An 18,006-nucleotide genomic window follows, 5' to 3' on the forward strand; every position below is an offset into this window, starting at 1 on the left:
TCTCGAATCCCTCCGCTAAATCCACTTGCGATCCCCATGACAACAGTCTACCCTGTGCCTCGGCAACAGCGGGACTGCTGCCAGCGGGATCACGAGCCTGGCCGCTCTCATCAAACACGGCGAGAGCGGAGCGTGCGCAGCGAGAGCAACTCGCAGTCATGACAATCAGCTCCCTCGAGAGCTGACCGTGCATGCTCCACTCCTAAACAACTTGACTTTGCTTTTGACATGATATGAATGCTTGAGCTGACAGACAACAATAAATAGACAGACACATACACAGAGCGCTACTGAAGAGCAGAAGCTGACTTGCGCTCTGCCGGATGCGCTTTTATACTTTCTGGTGCTTACGTCACCCAGCTCGTGACGTCTCGCTGCTCCATTGGGCTGATTTGACACATGATTCAGAACGCGGTCACGCAGGGGCGTTCCCAAAGCGATCTCGACGCAGCTCGAGTTCCTGAAGGGGAACTAATTTTGCACTATATTCTAGGCCATCTAAAGTCATGCAATAGTTTCTGTAGACCTGGAATATAGTACACAAATCATATCGGCAATGTTTATGATGATTTTAGTCATTTTTGAAGCTTGAAAGACCCATTTACTTTTATTTTATGGATAAGAGCAATGTGAACATTCTGCTAAACTTTTGTTTTACTTAAAAGAAAGAAAGTCACATGGGTTTACGTACTACAACATAAGGGGTGAGTAATTGATGACCAAATGTACATTTTGGGTGAACTACTCCTTGAAGACAGAAATAAATGGATGGTCTGTTGGAAACAAATGACTGTCAAGGTCCACGTCATCCGTAATGAAAGAAAGCCTACAATTCAATTGTCAGAATGTTTAATATGTGATCATGTGATGCAGTACATCATCACAGCACCATTTCACTTCCCATAAAAATCACAATTATGAGATGTGTCATGTTATGATTCATTCTGTAGTCCACAGTGCACCTATTGGATAATTTTATACATGCTTAGCACATGTCCACTCAGTGTCTGAACATATCACTGAGACATAACTCACAAGACCTTTTTTTTAAATAGGTATTTATGAAGACCTATGGGCTGCAATGATTTAATGCAGGGGTTTTCAGACGTTTTGATGCTGAAAACCTCAACAAAGATGATTACCCCTTTGCTTGGAAACCCCTTACTAAAACAATTGTACATTAAGCAATTATACATTTTAATGTAGAAAGTCCTATTTATTAAAAAATACATTTTCCAAGAGGTATCATTGTGACTATATACTAAGGCTGATTTGCATAGAAAAGTGGTGTGTTTTCGCTGAATGACAAGAATGACACTGGCTTTATTTAAATATGACTGGCACAGTGCTATACCAGTACATTATGTCACTCTTCAGAGTGCTCAAACATGTTGTGTGCGGTTATTTACAAGAGTGACATATGCATTCTAAAACTAAATTAAATGTTGGAAAATTAGTGACAGCCACATTTATATTAAATCCACATAATGTGTACAGACCCCAACTAAACAACTAGATGCTAGTGCAGTAACATAACCCTCATTTGGACACTGACTGATCATCGGAGGTGCTAGAAAAAGCACAGAAACAGAGGTACTTGTCTTGATTTTCCCTGAGGTCTCAGGGAAGCACGTACTGTATGCTACAGTCCAGAAATACCAGTGTTGCCAGATGTCGCTTAAAAAAGCGACAGGGTGTAAAAAATACAAGTCCAAAACAAGCGATGAGATAAAAAGGACTCTAGTTTATATAATTCGGCAATATCTACTTATTAGAAGTCTTTTTATAAGGCTATACAAGCATAAACAAAACAGTCAAAATTAGCTGCCACCAAACAGGTTAAGCCGTGAGATGCAAAAATGTCCCTTTGGTTATCATTTTAGCAATCATTGTAATTTATCAAGTGACTTCCCAAGTACCTTCAGTAGTATTTTTGCAGTGTGTACATGGCCATAGTGATCAAGCCTGACTTTGGTTGGTTAGAGAATAAGATGTGGAAATGCTGCATGTCGAAGTGGCACACCTGTTGATTTTTACGACAAACTCTGAATTTGTTGGATTGCGCACTCTGTGGGCATGCAGTAGTCATATTCAAAATGTAAACTGAGGGTTTTTGCACAGCACGCTTAGACCTGTTTTCCAGACTCTCAGGTTTCTCATTTTGTGATTAGAAAAGCATGTACACAGTGGTATTATTAGAGAATGAGACATCAGTGATATCAGTATGCATTTTTTATGACCCTTAGTGACATTTGAAATGTTATTTGAAGCACTGATCCAATATTTGTAGCTCAATAATTGAAGCCACTGCACTTTCACTCTTTGAATCCAAGGACACTGATATCTTCTCTCCTATAAATGAACGACACTGATGAAGGCCTTGGAAATGCCTGACCCTCCACTTTAAAATGCTGCCCCTTCAAGGTCCAAGGCCAAGCGGGAAGGACGAGCAATCCCAGCACCACCAAGTGTTTTGCGAGCGCTCCAGCTCCAGCTCTGTGAGAGTTATTGTTCCATCCGAGTCGCATCTATTAAGGTGCAATTCATCACATAAGTACAGAAGGCCTCCGCTGCCTGTGCTGATTCTCAAGAAGGGAGCGGGCAGGGAAGATGCATGACTTGCCCTGTAGGTGCAGCCGAGCGCAGATGCAGTTGGGCAGCTTTGATTAAGAGCGTCTTAGCCAAGGGAAGGACATGGGTGAAGCGCTTCACCTGCGCATTCCGGCACGGAGCCTCTCGTGCAGTTAATTATCATCCTGTCTCAGCAGAAAACATGAATCGAGGGCTGTAGATTGGTGCGCTTTGAGAGCACTGGAAGAATGACTGAAAGCAAGGCAGTTCGAGCTTGGCCAGGGGTGGCAAAATCATTTTCAAGCTTTTAGGCGCAGCCAGCTGAGGCATTTAGCTGCCGAATGCGTGATGCTTCCCACACAATGTCTGCCAAGTGAACGCTGCGGATGTCAGGCACGGAATGAATAAAGATTCCCATCAGCCGTGCTTGTGTTTCGGGTGACTAACCTCTCGCCGAACTGGTGCTCATTCTGCATGAGACCCCGACTATATGGTTATTTGCAAATGCAGCTGCCACAAAAAAATTTATCCTGACTCTACCACCTGTGGCTCTGAGACAACCCTCGGGACTTTTCTTTTTCTCTCCAGCCTTCCGTCTCTGCCCTTTCTTTAACTTCTGAGTGTGACCGGAGAACGCAACGCTACTTGCATTTGCAATCTGTGCTAACAAGAGGCACAAATCCAATTTAGTATGCTAATGCGCTTAGATGCGTGCATGTCTCTGAGGCGCGTTTCTCAACAACAAGGTTATGCAAATGCCGAAGAGCATGCCGAAGGGGACGTGGTGCCCTCACAAAGGATGTGCAACATTAAGCAACGTAAGCAAAAGCTTTTAGGGCACTTTAGTCCTTTTAGCCCGGCTGTTCTGGGATTGCGTACCAGGGCGGCTGACATTGATGTGTACTGGCGGCAGGTAATGCGTGCGTGTCTGTGAAGTATGGAAAAATGCCTGAAGTGACAGCCGGGTATTTGGCTCCCCCGCTTGGCCCAAGGGAATTTGCTATTAAAGAAGCTAGGGCCCATTCTGGAAGAGGCCCATTGATTCGGTTAATTTTATGCTGGAAAATGATTTCCCCGATGGCCAGTTTCACCAGAGCGCATTGTCTATGGAAAAACTACTCTAAAGCAAAAGATAAAGCACCTCATGCTCTCTGTTTTCATGTGGATGTTTTGGAATTCATGACACTTTCGGTTTGGCCCTAAAGGCCCCTCGTGCAACGAGAAAAAGGAAGACAGAATGAGGCATATAAACTACATATATAAGTCAGACGTCTCATTAAATCAGCTTCACATGGCATAAAAGCACTAATATAGACAACCGACCTGCTTGTCACACCGCTGAAAAACTGCTACATTTCCTTTCAAGCCTGATTTGCAGGCACATCCATTATAGCCTTCTGAGATATTGATGGACTTTTTCCTGGCTTGTGATTCAGAGCTTCAAAAAAAAGTCCAGCTGTCATGCATCTTAACACATTTAGCATATTTAGAAAGCTCTCTGTATGGGTATTGGTATATGAGAAAAGGATGGCCAATACGGCATTTGAAATGACAAACTGGCATTTTGATGACAATTGATATTTTAAATTTGAGTATCATTTCCATTAGGATTATGGGAAACACTGCTGCATGGTGGGGAATCGGCGTTCCAATCACTTTACGATCAGCCCCCTTAGTCGCTAGTCTGCCATAAAATTCTGTCAATTACTCACCCTCATTCAGACCCAGAATACTTTCGATCAACACAAATTCATATATTTTGAATGAAATATGAGAGGTTTCTGTTCCTCTAGAGGAAGTCTATTCACCCAAAACTTGTTTCAAAATGTTCAAAAAGAGATCATAAAATAAATCCATATGAATCAAGCAGTTTAATCCAAAAAGAGACACAATTGTGTTATATGATGGACAGATTTAATTTAGGACTTTAATAACATAAAAGTTGATCACCTAACAGTGTTTACAACATTCAAATTTGATCATGGAAGCTCAAGTACGCTTGCTTGACACACAAGAACCAATGAGGATCATATTACACCAACATGTTTGAGCTTCTGCAAGAACCAGTGAGGTTTGTTCTCGCACGTCAAGCAAGGACAAGCTTGTGTTTATGTTCGCTGATTCGTTTATGATCACTGTTTATATGTAAATAAAAGCATAAATTAAATCTTTTCATTATATAAAGTGATCGTGTCTCTTCATAAGGCTTGGATTAAACCATTAGATTCATATGGATTTATTTTACAATCTCTTTATGAAAGTTTTGAAGCATCAGAGTTTTGTGTGAATAGACTTTCAGTGGAGGGGCAGAAATCTCTCAGATTCCATTAACAAAAAAAAAACCAACAACCTCCATTTGTGTTCTGAAGATGAATGAAAGTCTTATGGATAAATATGGCTTTAGTCTATAAATATGGCTTGTGTCCCATATTCAATGTAAATCTATGGGATTTTGTCTCCCATCTATCATGTATCAGCCCAACATTATATGCCTGATTGCTCAGAAAAAAAAATAGCACATCTCACCTAAACAAACCATACATCACTGGGTAACATGTCGGATTGTAATACTAAGTATGAGGTAAGTGAACAGTAAAAATGCGTATGTTATGATATATACAGTATGCTATCTCACAAAATGTTTAAAGTATCGTGACCTACATTTTTATTTATATCACCCCTTGTGCCAGCTGAAGCTACAGTAATTTTTTTAAGACATGAGATATAATGGTAAAAAGAATGTCTCAATTTAATTTATTAGCAAAGAGACTTCATGTCATGGTATCGATTCATCAATTTGGTTCACCAAGAGAGATGCTTGGCATCCAGCCTAGTTCTGCTGTGCAGGTGATGGGGGTTTAGAGAGCAGGGATATATGTGTGTGTGTGTGTGTGTGTGTGTGTGTGTGTGGAGTGTGTGTAATATCTCACCATCTGTTTTGAGAGTCAGAGGCGTTGGTGGGCTCAGGACCCTGGCGTTGTTCACAGTGTTCTTCACTTGGCACACATAGCTGCCCACGTCCGAGGGCTGCACCTTGGAGATATACAGATTTCCCGTTTCCTGCGAGATGAATCGCCGGCTGTCCTCCGCCACGAATGAGGGAAGCTCATTGAACACCCAGCTGTAGATGATCTCTGCCGGGGCGGAGAAGAGCAAGCAGATGAGCTGCTAGAACAACACACATGTCCCTAAGGAAACCCCTGTCTTAATCTGCATTGTAGCATGCAGACCTTGTCAGAGCGAGGGCTCATAGGAGGGGGAGTCTGGGAGCTGATGTGTAGGTGATATGGATTAATTCACTGCTCTCTACTACAGGGTTCAGGGCAATCATAACCTGCATGTTATAAAAAAGTACAGATATATGGTTTCCTGTTTGCATACCGTACCGAACTGCATTAGAATGAGGAAAGTAAACCCTGTGTCCAGACCGGTGACCGTGATTTCACCAAGTACAACATGTTCCTGGATCAACGTCCTTGTTGATCCTGGAACAACATTCCTATCAACCAATCAGAATTGAGATATAACTTTTAAGTAAATATCTGTTTTAGGCTTACAATCAGGTTTAGGTGCTTCTACACCCTTGTTAATCAGCTATCAGTTCACACTGTTTTTTAGGAAGAAATTATGGGTAGGGTTAGGTTTAGGGGTAGGGATTGGGTTAAGTCTATATTTTTGGACAGTTATGTCTTACTAGGCAAAATCACGGCGACCGTCCAGACCAGGCCCCACACAATAAAGCAGAAAACAATAAATCACATCTCTTCTATGTTCGGACCCAAGTCCATGGCCATATTTTCAGGAGCTTTGGCTGAACTTGAGATGGTCTCAACTTTTCAGAGAAAATATGGTCTCGGACTTGGACTTTATGGCTTCTGAATTGTGTTACACGGTGTAGATTTGTAAAAATGCTTTTGAAGTCTCTTATGATCAAAATACAGAAAAAACAGCAATATTGTGAAATATCAGTGCGATTTATACTTGAACCATACTTTTACTATACAATTTAACTGTTTCCATTTTAATATATTTGAAAATGTAACTTATTAATGTGATGGCAAAGCTGAATTTTCAGCATCATTACTCCAGTCTTCAGTGTCACACGATCCTTCAGATATCATTCTAATATTTACGTCAACTCGGTTACCTTGATTTTTTTGTCTTTTTTTATAAAAGTCGAGACATGCAATCGTTATGTTTTTGTGATCAATCATTACTGTCACTTCTGAGTACTCGGGCACATTTCTTATTCCGTACAGATACGCAGGAGAATGAAGTATTCTTTATCATGTCACACTGAGCTAGAAACCAAATGACAAAAGACAGGCTGTCAACAGAACAAAATTATGTGTGTTTTTCTGTAACTCTGAAGCAGTCATATTATACCATATAAATCCAGGAGATATGAGAGAGCGGATTACTACTCTGATCTCACGCTGTTTGCCTTATGTCGACTATATCGTAGTCACACAGACTTTCTCGCAGCAGAAAATGAGAAAAGAAAAAGAGAGAGACAAACTTCCTCATGGTCCAAATGGATTTCCCCAGGACCAATTTATTCACCAAATAATTAAAGCATGAATTTCACAGACCATTGATTTATTTTGCATAGTAAATACAGGTGCCACGCTCCTGTTGATTAATCACTGAAGGATTGCCACTCTTTAAAGAGATTCCAGTTCAATTTTTCATACACAAGGGCTAATGTCACCTGAGTAAACAATGAATATTTATCTCATAAATAAAATTCAAAAGGACTCTCATGAAAGGCATCCTCATAAAGCGTCAAACAATATAAATCACAATATTTCTAGCTGACGGCTTCAGTGCCTGAGGCTTCTGATGCTGTTTTTTTTTTAGTTCATGCACTAGGTTTGCACATAGAGTTACGACTGTCAGCAACTGAGAAAAGGTGAAGTTATTGTCCAAGAGGCACTGAATCAGAATGGAATGCAAAATCATGATGACTATGATCAGAATAGTACAGTAGTGCTCTATTTCTGAAGTATGCAGTATTGGTTGCTTGTCAATTGACCTTAAACAGGTTCTCTGCTATCAGGGAAAGTTCTCCGAACATTGGCTAATGTTCTGGCAAAGGTTCTCTGTCAGTGTTGACGATAAATTCAGTTTGAGCCCAATCTGTGTACTGTTAGTGATGAAAAGTGATCAGGCTTGGCAGAAAATACAATTCATTTTGCCTTTTTATAAGGTAAAAGGCTTGTGTGGCTAAACTACATTTCCCATTATTCTCTGTGGCAGTATGAGAATGATTAAATACACAGAACAAGCAGTGTTACACACATACTGAGCATCACTTGCGCTTTATTTTGTTTCCACTAACTATACAAACAGTTCTTGGCTTTGCCGGAATGTGAAAAAAGACAGAAATAAATCGCCCTGTGTGTTTATTTTATTCCAGCCAAAATCGCACATCACGTCATGCATACGATTTCCGACCTTGTACTGTTGGAAATTCCCAGAAGAACTGAAAAGAGCATTTAAATGGAGCAAAGATAAGAGTGCACAGTCGTTTTTATGTTTAGTGTAACGTCAGCGCTCCATCCATTCATCAAGGTCAGGAACCAACAACGCCTCCTCTACACTTTGAGTGGAAAAAGCAACAGAGATCGTATTGATAGTAATATCCTGCTTACATCTCAGTGATTTCTAATTATTTTCAATTACTTTCAGTTTTAAAGTCATCTTCCCATATTAATGTGGATTAAACCTCCTACAAGCAATTCAGGCAAATAAAAGACAAATTAACCTCAAAGCCGTCCTACGGGTCCTAAAATAAATTCCCTGCAGTTCTTCCCATTCCACACATATCAAATCCAAAGAACTGTTAATCCTCCAAGCAAACATTTAATAGTTCCAGCTCATAACCAAATGATGTTTGTACATGTCTTACAGTCAATGTGTTAATGTAAAAAGTTAAAATAAAGCTGCATGCTTATTGGCTGCTTTTCGTTCACTGTCAGTTCTAATTCATACACTTAATTAATCACTTACTTACTTGTTTTCATTTATTTATGTGTAATTTTAATTTTGTAAACAAATTCAGTTTTCATTTATCAACAAAACTATTGTCAAGCATTTAAGCAGAACCATTCCACAGGAAATATTTTTTAAGATCACAAGGAACATATATTCAGTCCAAACTTCTGATACAGCATACAACATTTACATCATAGTTCACAATAAATTGCTTGCTATTGCCAAGTGTTCGCTTATGTGTTGATCTCAACAGATTCTTAAAGCCTGGCGCCCCTCAGAAGGTTTGCAGCTCTGTGCCTGATGGGAAATCAGTATTGGCATTTAAAGACAAATCATTCTGTGACCTTGTAGCTAATGGAGGATGTTAATTTTCTTCACATCAGCTTTCCACGCTAGTCAAACAATTGCAGAAAATCAATAGACTAAAAACAGCCTTGTCTCATGTAAATTGGTTGCTCGTTCCTCTGTCCCTTAATTTGTTTTCAACTGGTACAATGCTACAGTTCTGCCTCCTATGCACTGTTGAAGAGCACAAAATCATTTACTATAACATATATGCATTAGCAGTAAAGGTCTGGACACACTGGACTGGATTTATGTTTCTCATGAACCCAAAAGCATTTTAATAAAAAGGCTTACTGCTTGAATAATGGGCATTAGTTAAGCAGAAAACAAACTAGCTAAATACTTTAAAATAGACATTATATATATAGTCATAAGTCATAAGTATATAAGTATATCAGTAAGACTTTTTTGAAAGAAATTAATACTTATATTTAAAAAATGGTGACAGTAAAGACTTGTACATTGCTACAAATAAATTCCATTCCAAATACATTTTATTTAAATTATTCTATTCATCAAAGAATCATAACCATGTATCACAGTTTCCATAAGAAAGAACGAAAGAAAGAAAGAAAGAATGAATCAATGAATGAATCAATAATCAATCAATCAATCAATCAACAATAGTACACATATTCACTTGCTTGACACGAGTTATGTAGAAAACAAACTAGCTACATATTTATCTTACTTTATTATTACTCTAAAATGATCATTAAATATGAAATATTTTTTGAAAGAAACTGCTATTTCTATTTGGCAAACAGCAAGTATGCATTACATTGATCAAACGTGACAGTAAAGACCTTTACATTGTTACAAATAGATCCTATTTCAAACAAATGTTCTTTTGAATATTCTATTCATCAAAGAATCCTGAAAGAAAAAATGTGTCAAAGTTTCCAGTTAAACAAACGAACGAACAAACAAGTAAACAAACAAACAAACAAACAAACATCAAAGATCTTGGACAAAAACAAAGATCTTGAGCACCAAATCAAATGAAAATTCAGCTTTGCCATGACAGGAATAAATTATATTTTAAAATATATAAATATTAGAAAATAGAAAATAATTATTTTAAATTGTAATATTCTCTCACAATAATACAATAATTTTATTGCACTTTCTATTGAAAAAAAAATGCAGACTTGGTGAGCAAAAAGAGACTTATTTAAAAAAAAACATACAAATAAACCATAATTTCATTATACATACAGTGCTGCTTGAAAGTTTGTGAACCCTTTAGAATTGTCTATATTTCTACATAAATATAACCCCAAAAAACATCAGATTTCCATGCAAGTCCTGAAAGTTGACAAAGAGAACCCAATCAAACAAATGAGAATATATACTTTGTCATTTATTTATTCAAGAAAATGATCCAATATTGCAAATCTGTGAGCGGCAAAAGTATGTGAATCTCTAGGATTAGCTGTTAATTTGAAGTCCATCTGTTCAGAGGTGTTTTTAATCAGTGAGATGACTATCAGGTGTCAGTGTGTGCCCTGTTTTATTTAAAGAACAGGGATCTATCAAAGTTTGATCATGTTTGTGGAAGTGTATCATTGCACAATGAGATCTCTGAGGACCTCAGAAAAAGAGTTGGTGTTGCTCATCAGGCTAGAAAAGGTTTCAAAGCCATATCTAAAGAGTTTGGACTCCACCAATCCACAGTCAGACAGATTGTGTACAAATGGAGGACATTCAAGACCACTGTTACCTTCCCCAGGAGTGCTCCACCAACAAAGAACACTCTAAAAGCAAGACGTGTAAAAGTCCTCTAGGTTTCAAAGGAGTGCAGGCTAACTTCTAAGCAACTAAAGGCCTTTCTCACATTGGCTAATGTTAATGTTTATGAGCCCATCATCAGGAGAACACTGAACAACCATGGTGTCCATGGCAGAGTCGCAAGAAGAAAGCCACTGCTCTCCAAAAAGATAATTACTGCCCATCTGCAGTTTGCTAAAGATCATGTGGACAAGCCAGAGGTATACTGGAGAAATGTTTTGTGGATGGGTGAGACCAAAATAGAACATTTTGGTTTAAATGAGCAGCGTTATGTTTGGAGAAAGAAAACACTGCATTCCAGCATAAGAACCTTATCCCATCTGTGAAACATGGTGGTGGTATAATGGTTTGGGACTATTTTGCTGCATCTGGTCCAGGATGGCTTGCCATCATTGATATAACAATGAATTCTGAATTATACCAGCAAATTCTGAAGGAAAATGTCAGGACATCTGTCCGAGAATGCAGCAAGACAACGACCCAAAGCACACACAAGTCGTTCTACCAAAGAATGGTTAAAGTAGAACAAAGTTAATGTTTTGGAATGGCTGAGTCAAATTCCGGACCTTAATCCAATTGAAATTTTGCGGAAGGACCTGAAGCAAGCAGTTCATAGGAGGAAACCTATAACATCACAGAGTTGAACTGGTTCTGTACTAAAACTCCTTCAAGCCATTGTGCAGGACTGATCAGCATTTACAAGAAATGTTACTTGTTAAAATAAAAGTGAAACTTGTTAAAATGGTCACACCAGATACTGAAAGCAAGGATTCACATACTTTTGCCACTCACAGATAGTTGAAACCGGATTATTTTTCTCAATAAATAAATGAGAAAGTATATATTTTTGTCTCCTTTGTTTCATTGGATTCTCTTTGTCTACTTTCAGGATTTGTGTGAAAATCTAATTATGTTTTGGGTCATATTTATGCAGAAATAAAATTCTAAAGGGTTCACAAACTTTCAAGCAGCACTGTATGCAATAGGGATCTCCTCCTCTTTTCCATTAGATGACAACTGAGATTTGAGACAGGCCACTAAAGCGCTCCCTCATGCTGCCTGTGCCTGCGTGAAATAATTGCCTGAGTGCAATTTCTTTTCATTTCTAATGATCCAGTAAATTTGAGCCTTGATGCTGATGCTTGTCTGGAAACACTGCATCGACCAGTTAGAGACGGATAGGTTGACACACAAGGAACGTAATTTCCCATATGGAACAGGAAGCCCAGTCAGTTACGATGCAAATCACTCTGGCAAAGTCCTTATTCATCGCTACTGTCCTGAAGAGAACCAACAGCACTCTGGTACTGGGCTTGCACGGCTGCATCAAACAGTGATCTTTCTCAAAGTTCACTCAGGAGGGGACAACAGAAATCAATCACACTTTATATTTGAGAGTTGCAGAGTTATAAAGTAATGGCATTATGATTATCAGATGACACATACTAAGGAGAGCTGGGCTGAACTGCCGATGATATCCACCAAACATAAAGATATCTGATGAGGGGAAGGGTGAGAGGAGATAAGGACTAAGCCGAAACTGTGTCAGCACAGGCCCGGGATTAATTTCGCTCAGATTGGAGTGTTTGGTGAATTTAGACCTGTGCTAATACCACTGAAGCTCTCTCTCTCTCGGCTCCTTATCGTGGTGTAAACAGTAATGGTCACGCTCACGCTTGTATGGTGCAATAATGACCTCTGTCTGTTTGCAATCTCACATTTGGACATGGTCCAATGATGTGATTGTTTTTCCAATTTTAATTGACTAGTTTACTCTTAAGTTAAAATCTGTTTATGAAAAGTCATGTTTTTAGTCTTTTTTTATAGTGCATTTTCATCCTTAGTTGTTTTTGAAATTTACTACACTGTTGGAATACGTTTTACAAGAAAATACTATTTCAGTCTTTCTACTTCAAAACTTCATGCATAATTCAATGAATTACTGGCCATTTCTATTTGTGAAATTTACTATTTTCTGAGTGAAAACCATGTACATTTTTTTCAGCGCATGGAAAAAATAACAGCAAACAGATTCAGTACAAGCTAAAAGTGAGTAATGAGATGTTTATTTTTTAGGTGAACTATCTCTTTAAACAATATGCTTTGTTAAAAGGGTCCTATTATGCTCTTTTACAAAGTCTTGATTTTGTTTTGGGGGTGTACTAGAACAGGCTCTCGTTTTGAACTTTGTAACTTTGCAGATATTTATTATGCTCAAACAGCAACATTACAGACTAACAGCATAATAGGACCCCTTTAAAGGATTGAGCAGACAGGAAGAGAGGAAGCTGGATGAGGTTACTCTGGGTCTCTAGGAGTACTAAATGTTCTAAAAATGGCCATCTCACCACAAGCCTTTCATCTGATAGTGCTCGTTCCATTGCCCTGTCTATATCCTTCTCTTCCCATTCTATTTGTCTCACTGCATCCGAGTTCATTTAACCTGCAATTACAGGGACTAGAGCAAGACAGACTGAAAAATGACTGAAGAGAGAAAGGTGAGATTAATCTACTGAAAATACTAGTTTAGATCAGCAAGAGTCCAGGCTGGTTTATGCTGGTCTAGCTTGAACTTAACACTAACACTGGTTCCAGTAACAAGTATTTTGTCTTTGTGTAGGCGAAATGTTAAAAACCCAAGCAATGATATTTGATATGTAATATACAGTTTTGTGCAGAAGAATTTTGGACCAAAAATATGTAATTTAACAGCACAATGCAACAAAAAGAGAAGCCAAGTGTGTGACAAAATGTCTTGTTGTTCCTGGTTAGAACAAAAACTAACATGGGCAGCTTTTATCAGTTTGTCACTATTGTGTGTCATGTCAATACACACTTTAACTGACATGTAACAAACATCCAAACACATAGACATGAAATTGCTGTATAAGTGTGTTTATTCAAACAAAGAAATACTATATATATATATATATATATATATTGAAAAAGATAATTTATGAATATAATGGCAAAGCTGAATTTTCAGCAGCCTTTACTCTAGCCTTCAGTGACACATGATCATTCAGAAAACATTCTAATATTCTGATTTGATTGATAAATAAATAAATAAATGATGAAAGGAGCTTAATGTTTGTGTGGAGTCTTTGATGAATAGAATGTTCAATAGAAAAGTATGTATTTGAAATATAAATCAGTTGTAAAATTATATGTCTTTACTGTCACTTTTGATTGATTTAATGTGTCCATGCTGGATACAAATCTTATTGACCCCCTTTTCATTTTTAAATGGTAGTGTGATTTGTGAATTGCTGTTAATATTTCACAAGTTTCATTTAAAACACTTGAAACAAGTAATTTAGATTCCAAAACGTAAAAATATAAATTCTCCTATTATAACACAACCTTGTGGTCAAATGTCCCACAATTTGGTATGCAGCCTCTTGTCCATACCTTGCAGACATATGCCACATCTTCTCATTATGAGACATTCACAATTGGAATTACTGGCTTCTGAAATTTGATTGTCTGTTGTCTATTTTTGTTGATTTGTCTATAGGAGTTGTCTATAGGATAAGCACATGTACCAAAGAAAATGCAAGCCAGATTTCAACTTCATTTAAACAGCAACATGATATGATCTGTGATTTTTCGTTTTAGCTGTAGCGCCACCTGCACTTGCATTTAAATGGGGTAAAAAATGGGCTGCTTTCATAGTATGGAACCTACAGTAAGTATGCAATTCAGCAGAACAAATCTAGTACTGGCATAGAAGATAAATCTATATGACTTGTAATATCCATCTTATAAGATTTTTGCATATACGATTCGTTTTCAAATGCAGCCAGCATTCAAAACAAAACACATGGTGGTGACCTTTATGCTGCTCTCTTCAACAGGGTATAGAGATGGAGACAGAACAGAAAGAGAGTACCCACCTGGCGAATGGGGAGGGGGGGCACACATTAGCACAACCCCCTGGCCTTCCCTCACCGAAACAGCTCCTCTCGTCCGACCGCTGAATGCCCCGAGATCTGCAAATACACACATGTAAGCGTGGACTGAGCCAGGTGACAGAGTGACACACTGTGGCACAGAGGCAGCTGTTAACCTGCAGATTAAGGGTCAGAGATTGCATATGAGCGCTTGAAATCGGATAAGCGCTTGCGGCTTGGCTAGATTTAGTATCTGTCACCTGAGGTTTGACCTCCGCGTGAGCTTTCACTTTAACCTGCTCCACACCCCAAACCTGCTGCTTAAATCTCACTTCCTGTTTCCCTCCGGACACGACGGCCAAGTGGTAATTAAAACAGCTAACCTTGCTCGAAGCCTTCAATCTTGTAAGTACTTTTAAAACACCAACGAGACGCGGAAAATCATTTTAGTTCACAAAAAGCTGAGAATTGTGGGTGATCACTACAATTTCAAGCCATGTCTGAGGACAGATGTCAGGTGGTATTTTTAAAATGTAATTTGAGTTGAAACGTAGAGGTGAAGGTTTCCGCATGTAGCAGCGCTCTGGAAATCACACAGTGCAGGGATGGTTTCATCAGGCCGCAGGAGTCTCACAACTGATTCGACAGGTGGAGCTACTACATTTAATCTGTTGGAACAAATTGCATTTGCATAAATTACCATAATTAATCAGCAAACTCTCCGCACAACACCATACCATTGGCTGACTGCCCCTCGCAGTGAGAAAAGGTGAGGGGGGTGTAGAGTTACCACAGTATTGCAAAGTAATTACACATTTTGACATCAAGAGCAACATTATCATTGTTCATGGTTGCTCTTATAGGTCATGAGACATACTGGAGATCACAGTTACATTTAATTTAATTACCCAGCTAAAAATATGTGCTACGATTTTGTTAACGTATCTATTACTAACGTATCTATAAACAAAACTAAACAAAAAATATCTGAAGTTCTCTTAACTCTGAACATTCAAAATGTCATTTTTTAAGTTTTAAAAATGTTTTTTTTTTATGGTTATTTGCAGTTACAGAAAACATTAAGAGAATGGTTCATTTTATCATTTTGCAAGCATGTTACATTTAAATGTTCTCTGAACGGTCAGATACAAGTAGTTAGTAATGTTTAAAAAAATGTTAAACAATCATCCAACTAAAACATTTATCTTGTTCTCTCAGAGAAAAAAAAAGTTTGAGTGCTATTAAAGACTTATTAAAGACTTTTTTTTTTTTTTTTACGTTTTCTTCTTGGTTATGCGGACATTAGATGAAACATTAATGGAACCATACTTTTTATCATTTTGCCAACATTTTTGGAATGCTACTTTTGAATGTTCTCAGAATGGCCTAAAAACTAGTGTAGTAAGTAAAAAAAAAAAAAAATTCTAATTAAATAAATAATAATGGTAATAATAAAAAAACTTTACACAAATGTCTAAATAAACGTTTCAGAAGTAAAAAAAAATAAAAATCCATGAATGATGTACATATTGTGCAAATATTTTGAGAATGATGTTAAAGACCAGATAACACTGTTCTATTAATGTTATTGGAAGAACATTTGTTCATAATGAGAACCAAGTTCTGAGAATGTTTTTTTGTTAACTGGGATCAACTTTGTCTTAGAAGTTTCTCCTAAAATATAAATAAAGCAAAATATGGATATAGCTCATCATTTGGTCTTGGAAGAATCTGGTGAAGATGTTTTGAGTTTATTTGAGATCTTTCACTTTCGATTTGCAAATTTTTTGAAGAAGCACAGATTGAGACATTGTTGAGATCTTTTCTGAAATTCAGAAACAAGTGAGACCACTGGATCTTTTCTCAGGAGAAACATCTAAGACACAGGAGATAAACAACAGTCTCCATTTAATAACAAATCCATCTTAGGAGAAAATACTCCAGTGTTCCGCCCGCGGTACACTACATACATTGAAGGGGTAACTTAGTGAAACACAAAAAAAAAAAAGGTAAACGTGTCATATATCTTTGGAAAGCTGAGATTATTGTGATTCGAATGATACAATGATACTATTTTAAGATACAATCAACACAGCAGGTACAATCAGTGTCTTTGTCAGACCAACAACAACCAAATAAACAATAACAACACTGGAGGAATTCACCTATGAAGCCTCTTGTTAGTCCACTAGTTCATTACATTCCAACAAAAATGGTGTAGTTACACTGTAAAGGGTCCAGACTATCCAATTCAGTGAAATATTTAGTCCATAACACATTTATATGTTGATAAACATCCACGGAGTGTAGTAGTATCATTTCAGATTAGCTGACGGAGCGCTCAAAGCTTCGGCGCATTCTGAAGTATAGCTTGTTTATAGACATAAAAATACGGAATAATCGATGTTAAAATGGCCGCTGACAGCTGCCCTTTTGATTGACACCTTATTTGAACCAATAGCTGCATCTTTGAGGTGACAATCTGAACAGAATAATATGTGGCTTGAGTGGGCGTCTTTGATATATCAGCGCAGAAATCCGTGCGCACAGGATAATGGAGACTGGTGCGTCTGTGCGTAATCTGAGCGCTCCATGAGAGACAACGGGGAAGAGGTGGTTAGAGGTCAAAAACTATCAAAGAGAACGCGAAAAACAACCCCTTTGTTCTAAGAAGTTGTTAAAGCAATGTATAACAATAAAACTGGCCGGACAATAAAAGTTTTTTTTGACGGAGTGTTGTGCTGTATGGAATTTAACTCATTAATTCTTATAAGGGAATTAATTATTATTAATTCATTCAGGGTTTGAAAGGACTCGAATCTGAAAATTCGACCAGTTCAGCACCCATTTCAGCAGATGTAAGATTTGTTTGTATTGTGTTTGCTGAAAGCTGAGAAGCGGAGAGGTTTTCTCGTTGCTGACGAATGCTTCCTGGGTGCCTGCTGGAGGGAAATTCCGTTGCCGATTGGTTACTGCGGTGACGTCAGGATGAACTGTTGCAGGCTTAGCCACGTCCTGTGTGGTTCCCTTCTCGTGCATAAATGAAAATTCTGTTCAATTCATCACGTGGGGGAAATGTCTTTGCAGGTTTTGTTAATAACTTCTTATAAACATATCATCACCGGAAAATTATGCCGAATATCAATTTTTCACTCACACCAATGTTCTGTGAATAAAACAAGCTTTCATTCAAGTTCAAACAACAGGTATCATATCAGAGAGGGTCCGTTCATGATAGAAATCCCTACAGGAGAGTGCGATATTTCATCCATTGAAGCAGATGAGTGGATATGGGTTTGAATGAAGGAGACGCCGCTCTCAACAAGTAAGTGCTTTATTATATTATATAATTATATTTATATATATTTTACATATAATTATGTATATTATACATTTTACTGTATAATTA

General features: G+C 37.9%; 1 protein-coding gene across 1 annotated transcript in view; it reads right to left on the minus strand.

Annotated features, from left to right (window-relative positions):
• Positions 1 to 18,006, minus strand: part of LOC107684615 (contactin-5-like) — a 132,102-nt gene that overhangs the window by 76,435 nt on the left and 37,661 nt on the right. The window contains 2 exon segments of the mRNA XM_016480915.1: positions 5,502 to 5,705; positions 14,601 to 14,696. Of these exon segments, the coding sequence (XP_016336401.1) occupies positions 5,502 to 5,705; positions 14,601 to 14,696 (300 nt within the window).

The sequence above is a fragment of the Sinocyclocheilus anshuiensis genome, unplaced genomic scaffold (genome assembly GCF_001515605.1).
Source record: "Sinocyclocheilus anshuiensis isolate Anshui unplaced genomic scaffold, SAMN03320099.WGS_v1.1 scaffold41, whole genome shotgun sequence".
In the NCBI taxonomy this organism is placed as follows: Eukaryota; Metazoa; Chordata; class Actinopteri; order Cypriniformes; family Cyprinidae; genus Sinocyclocheilus; species Sinocyclocheilus anshuiensis.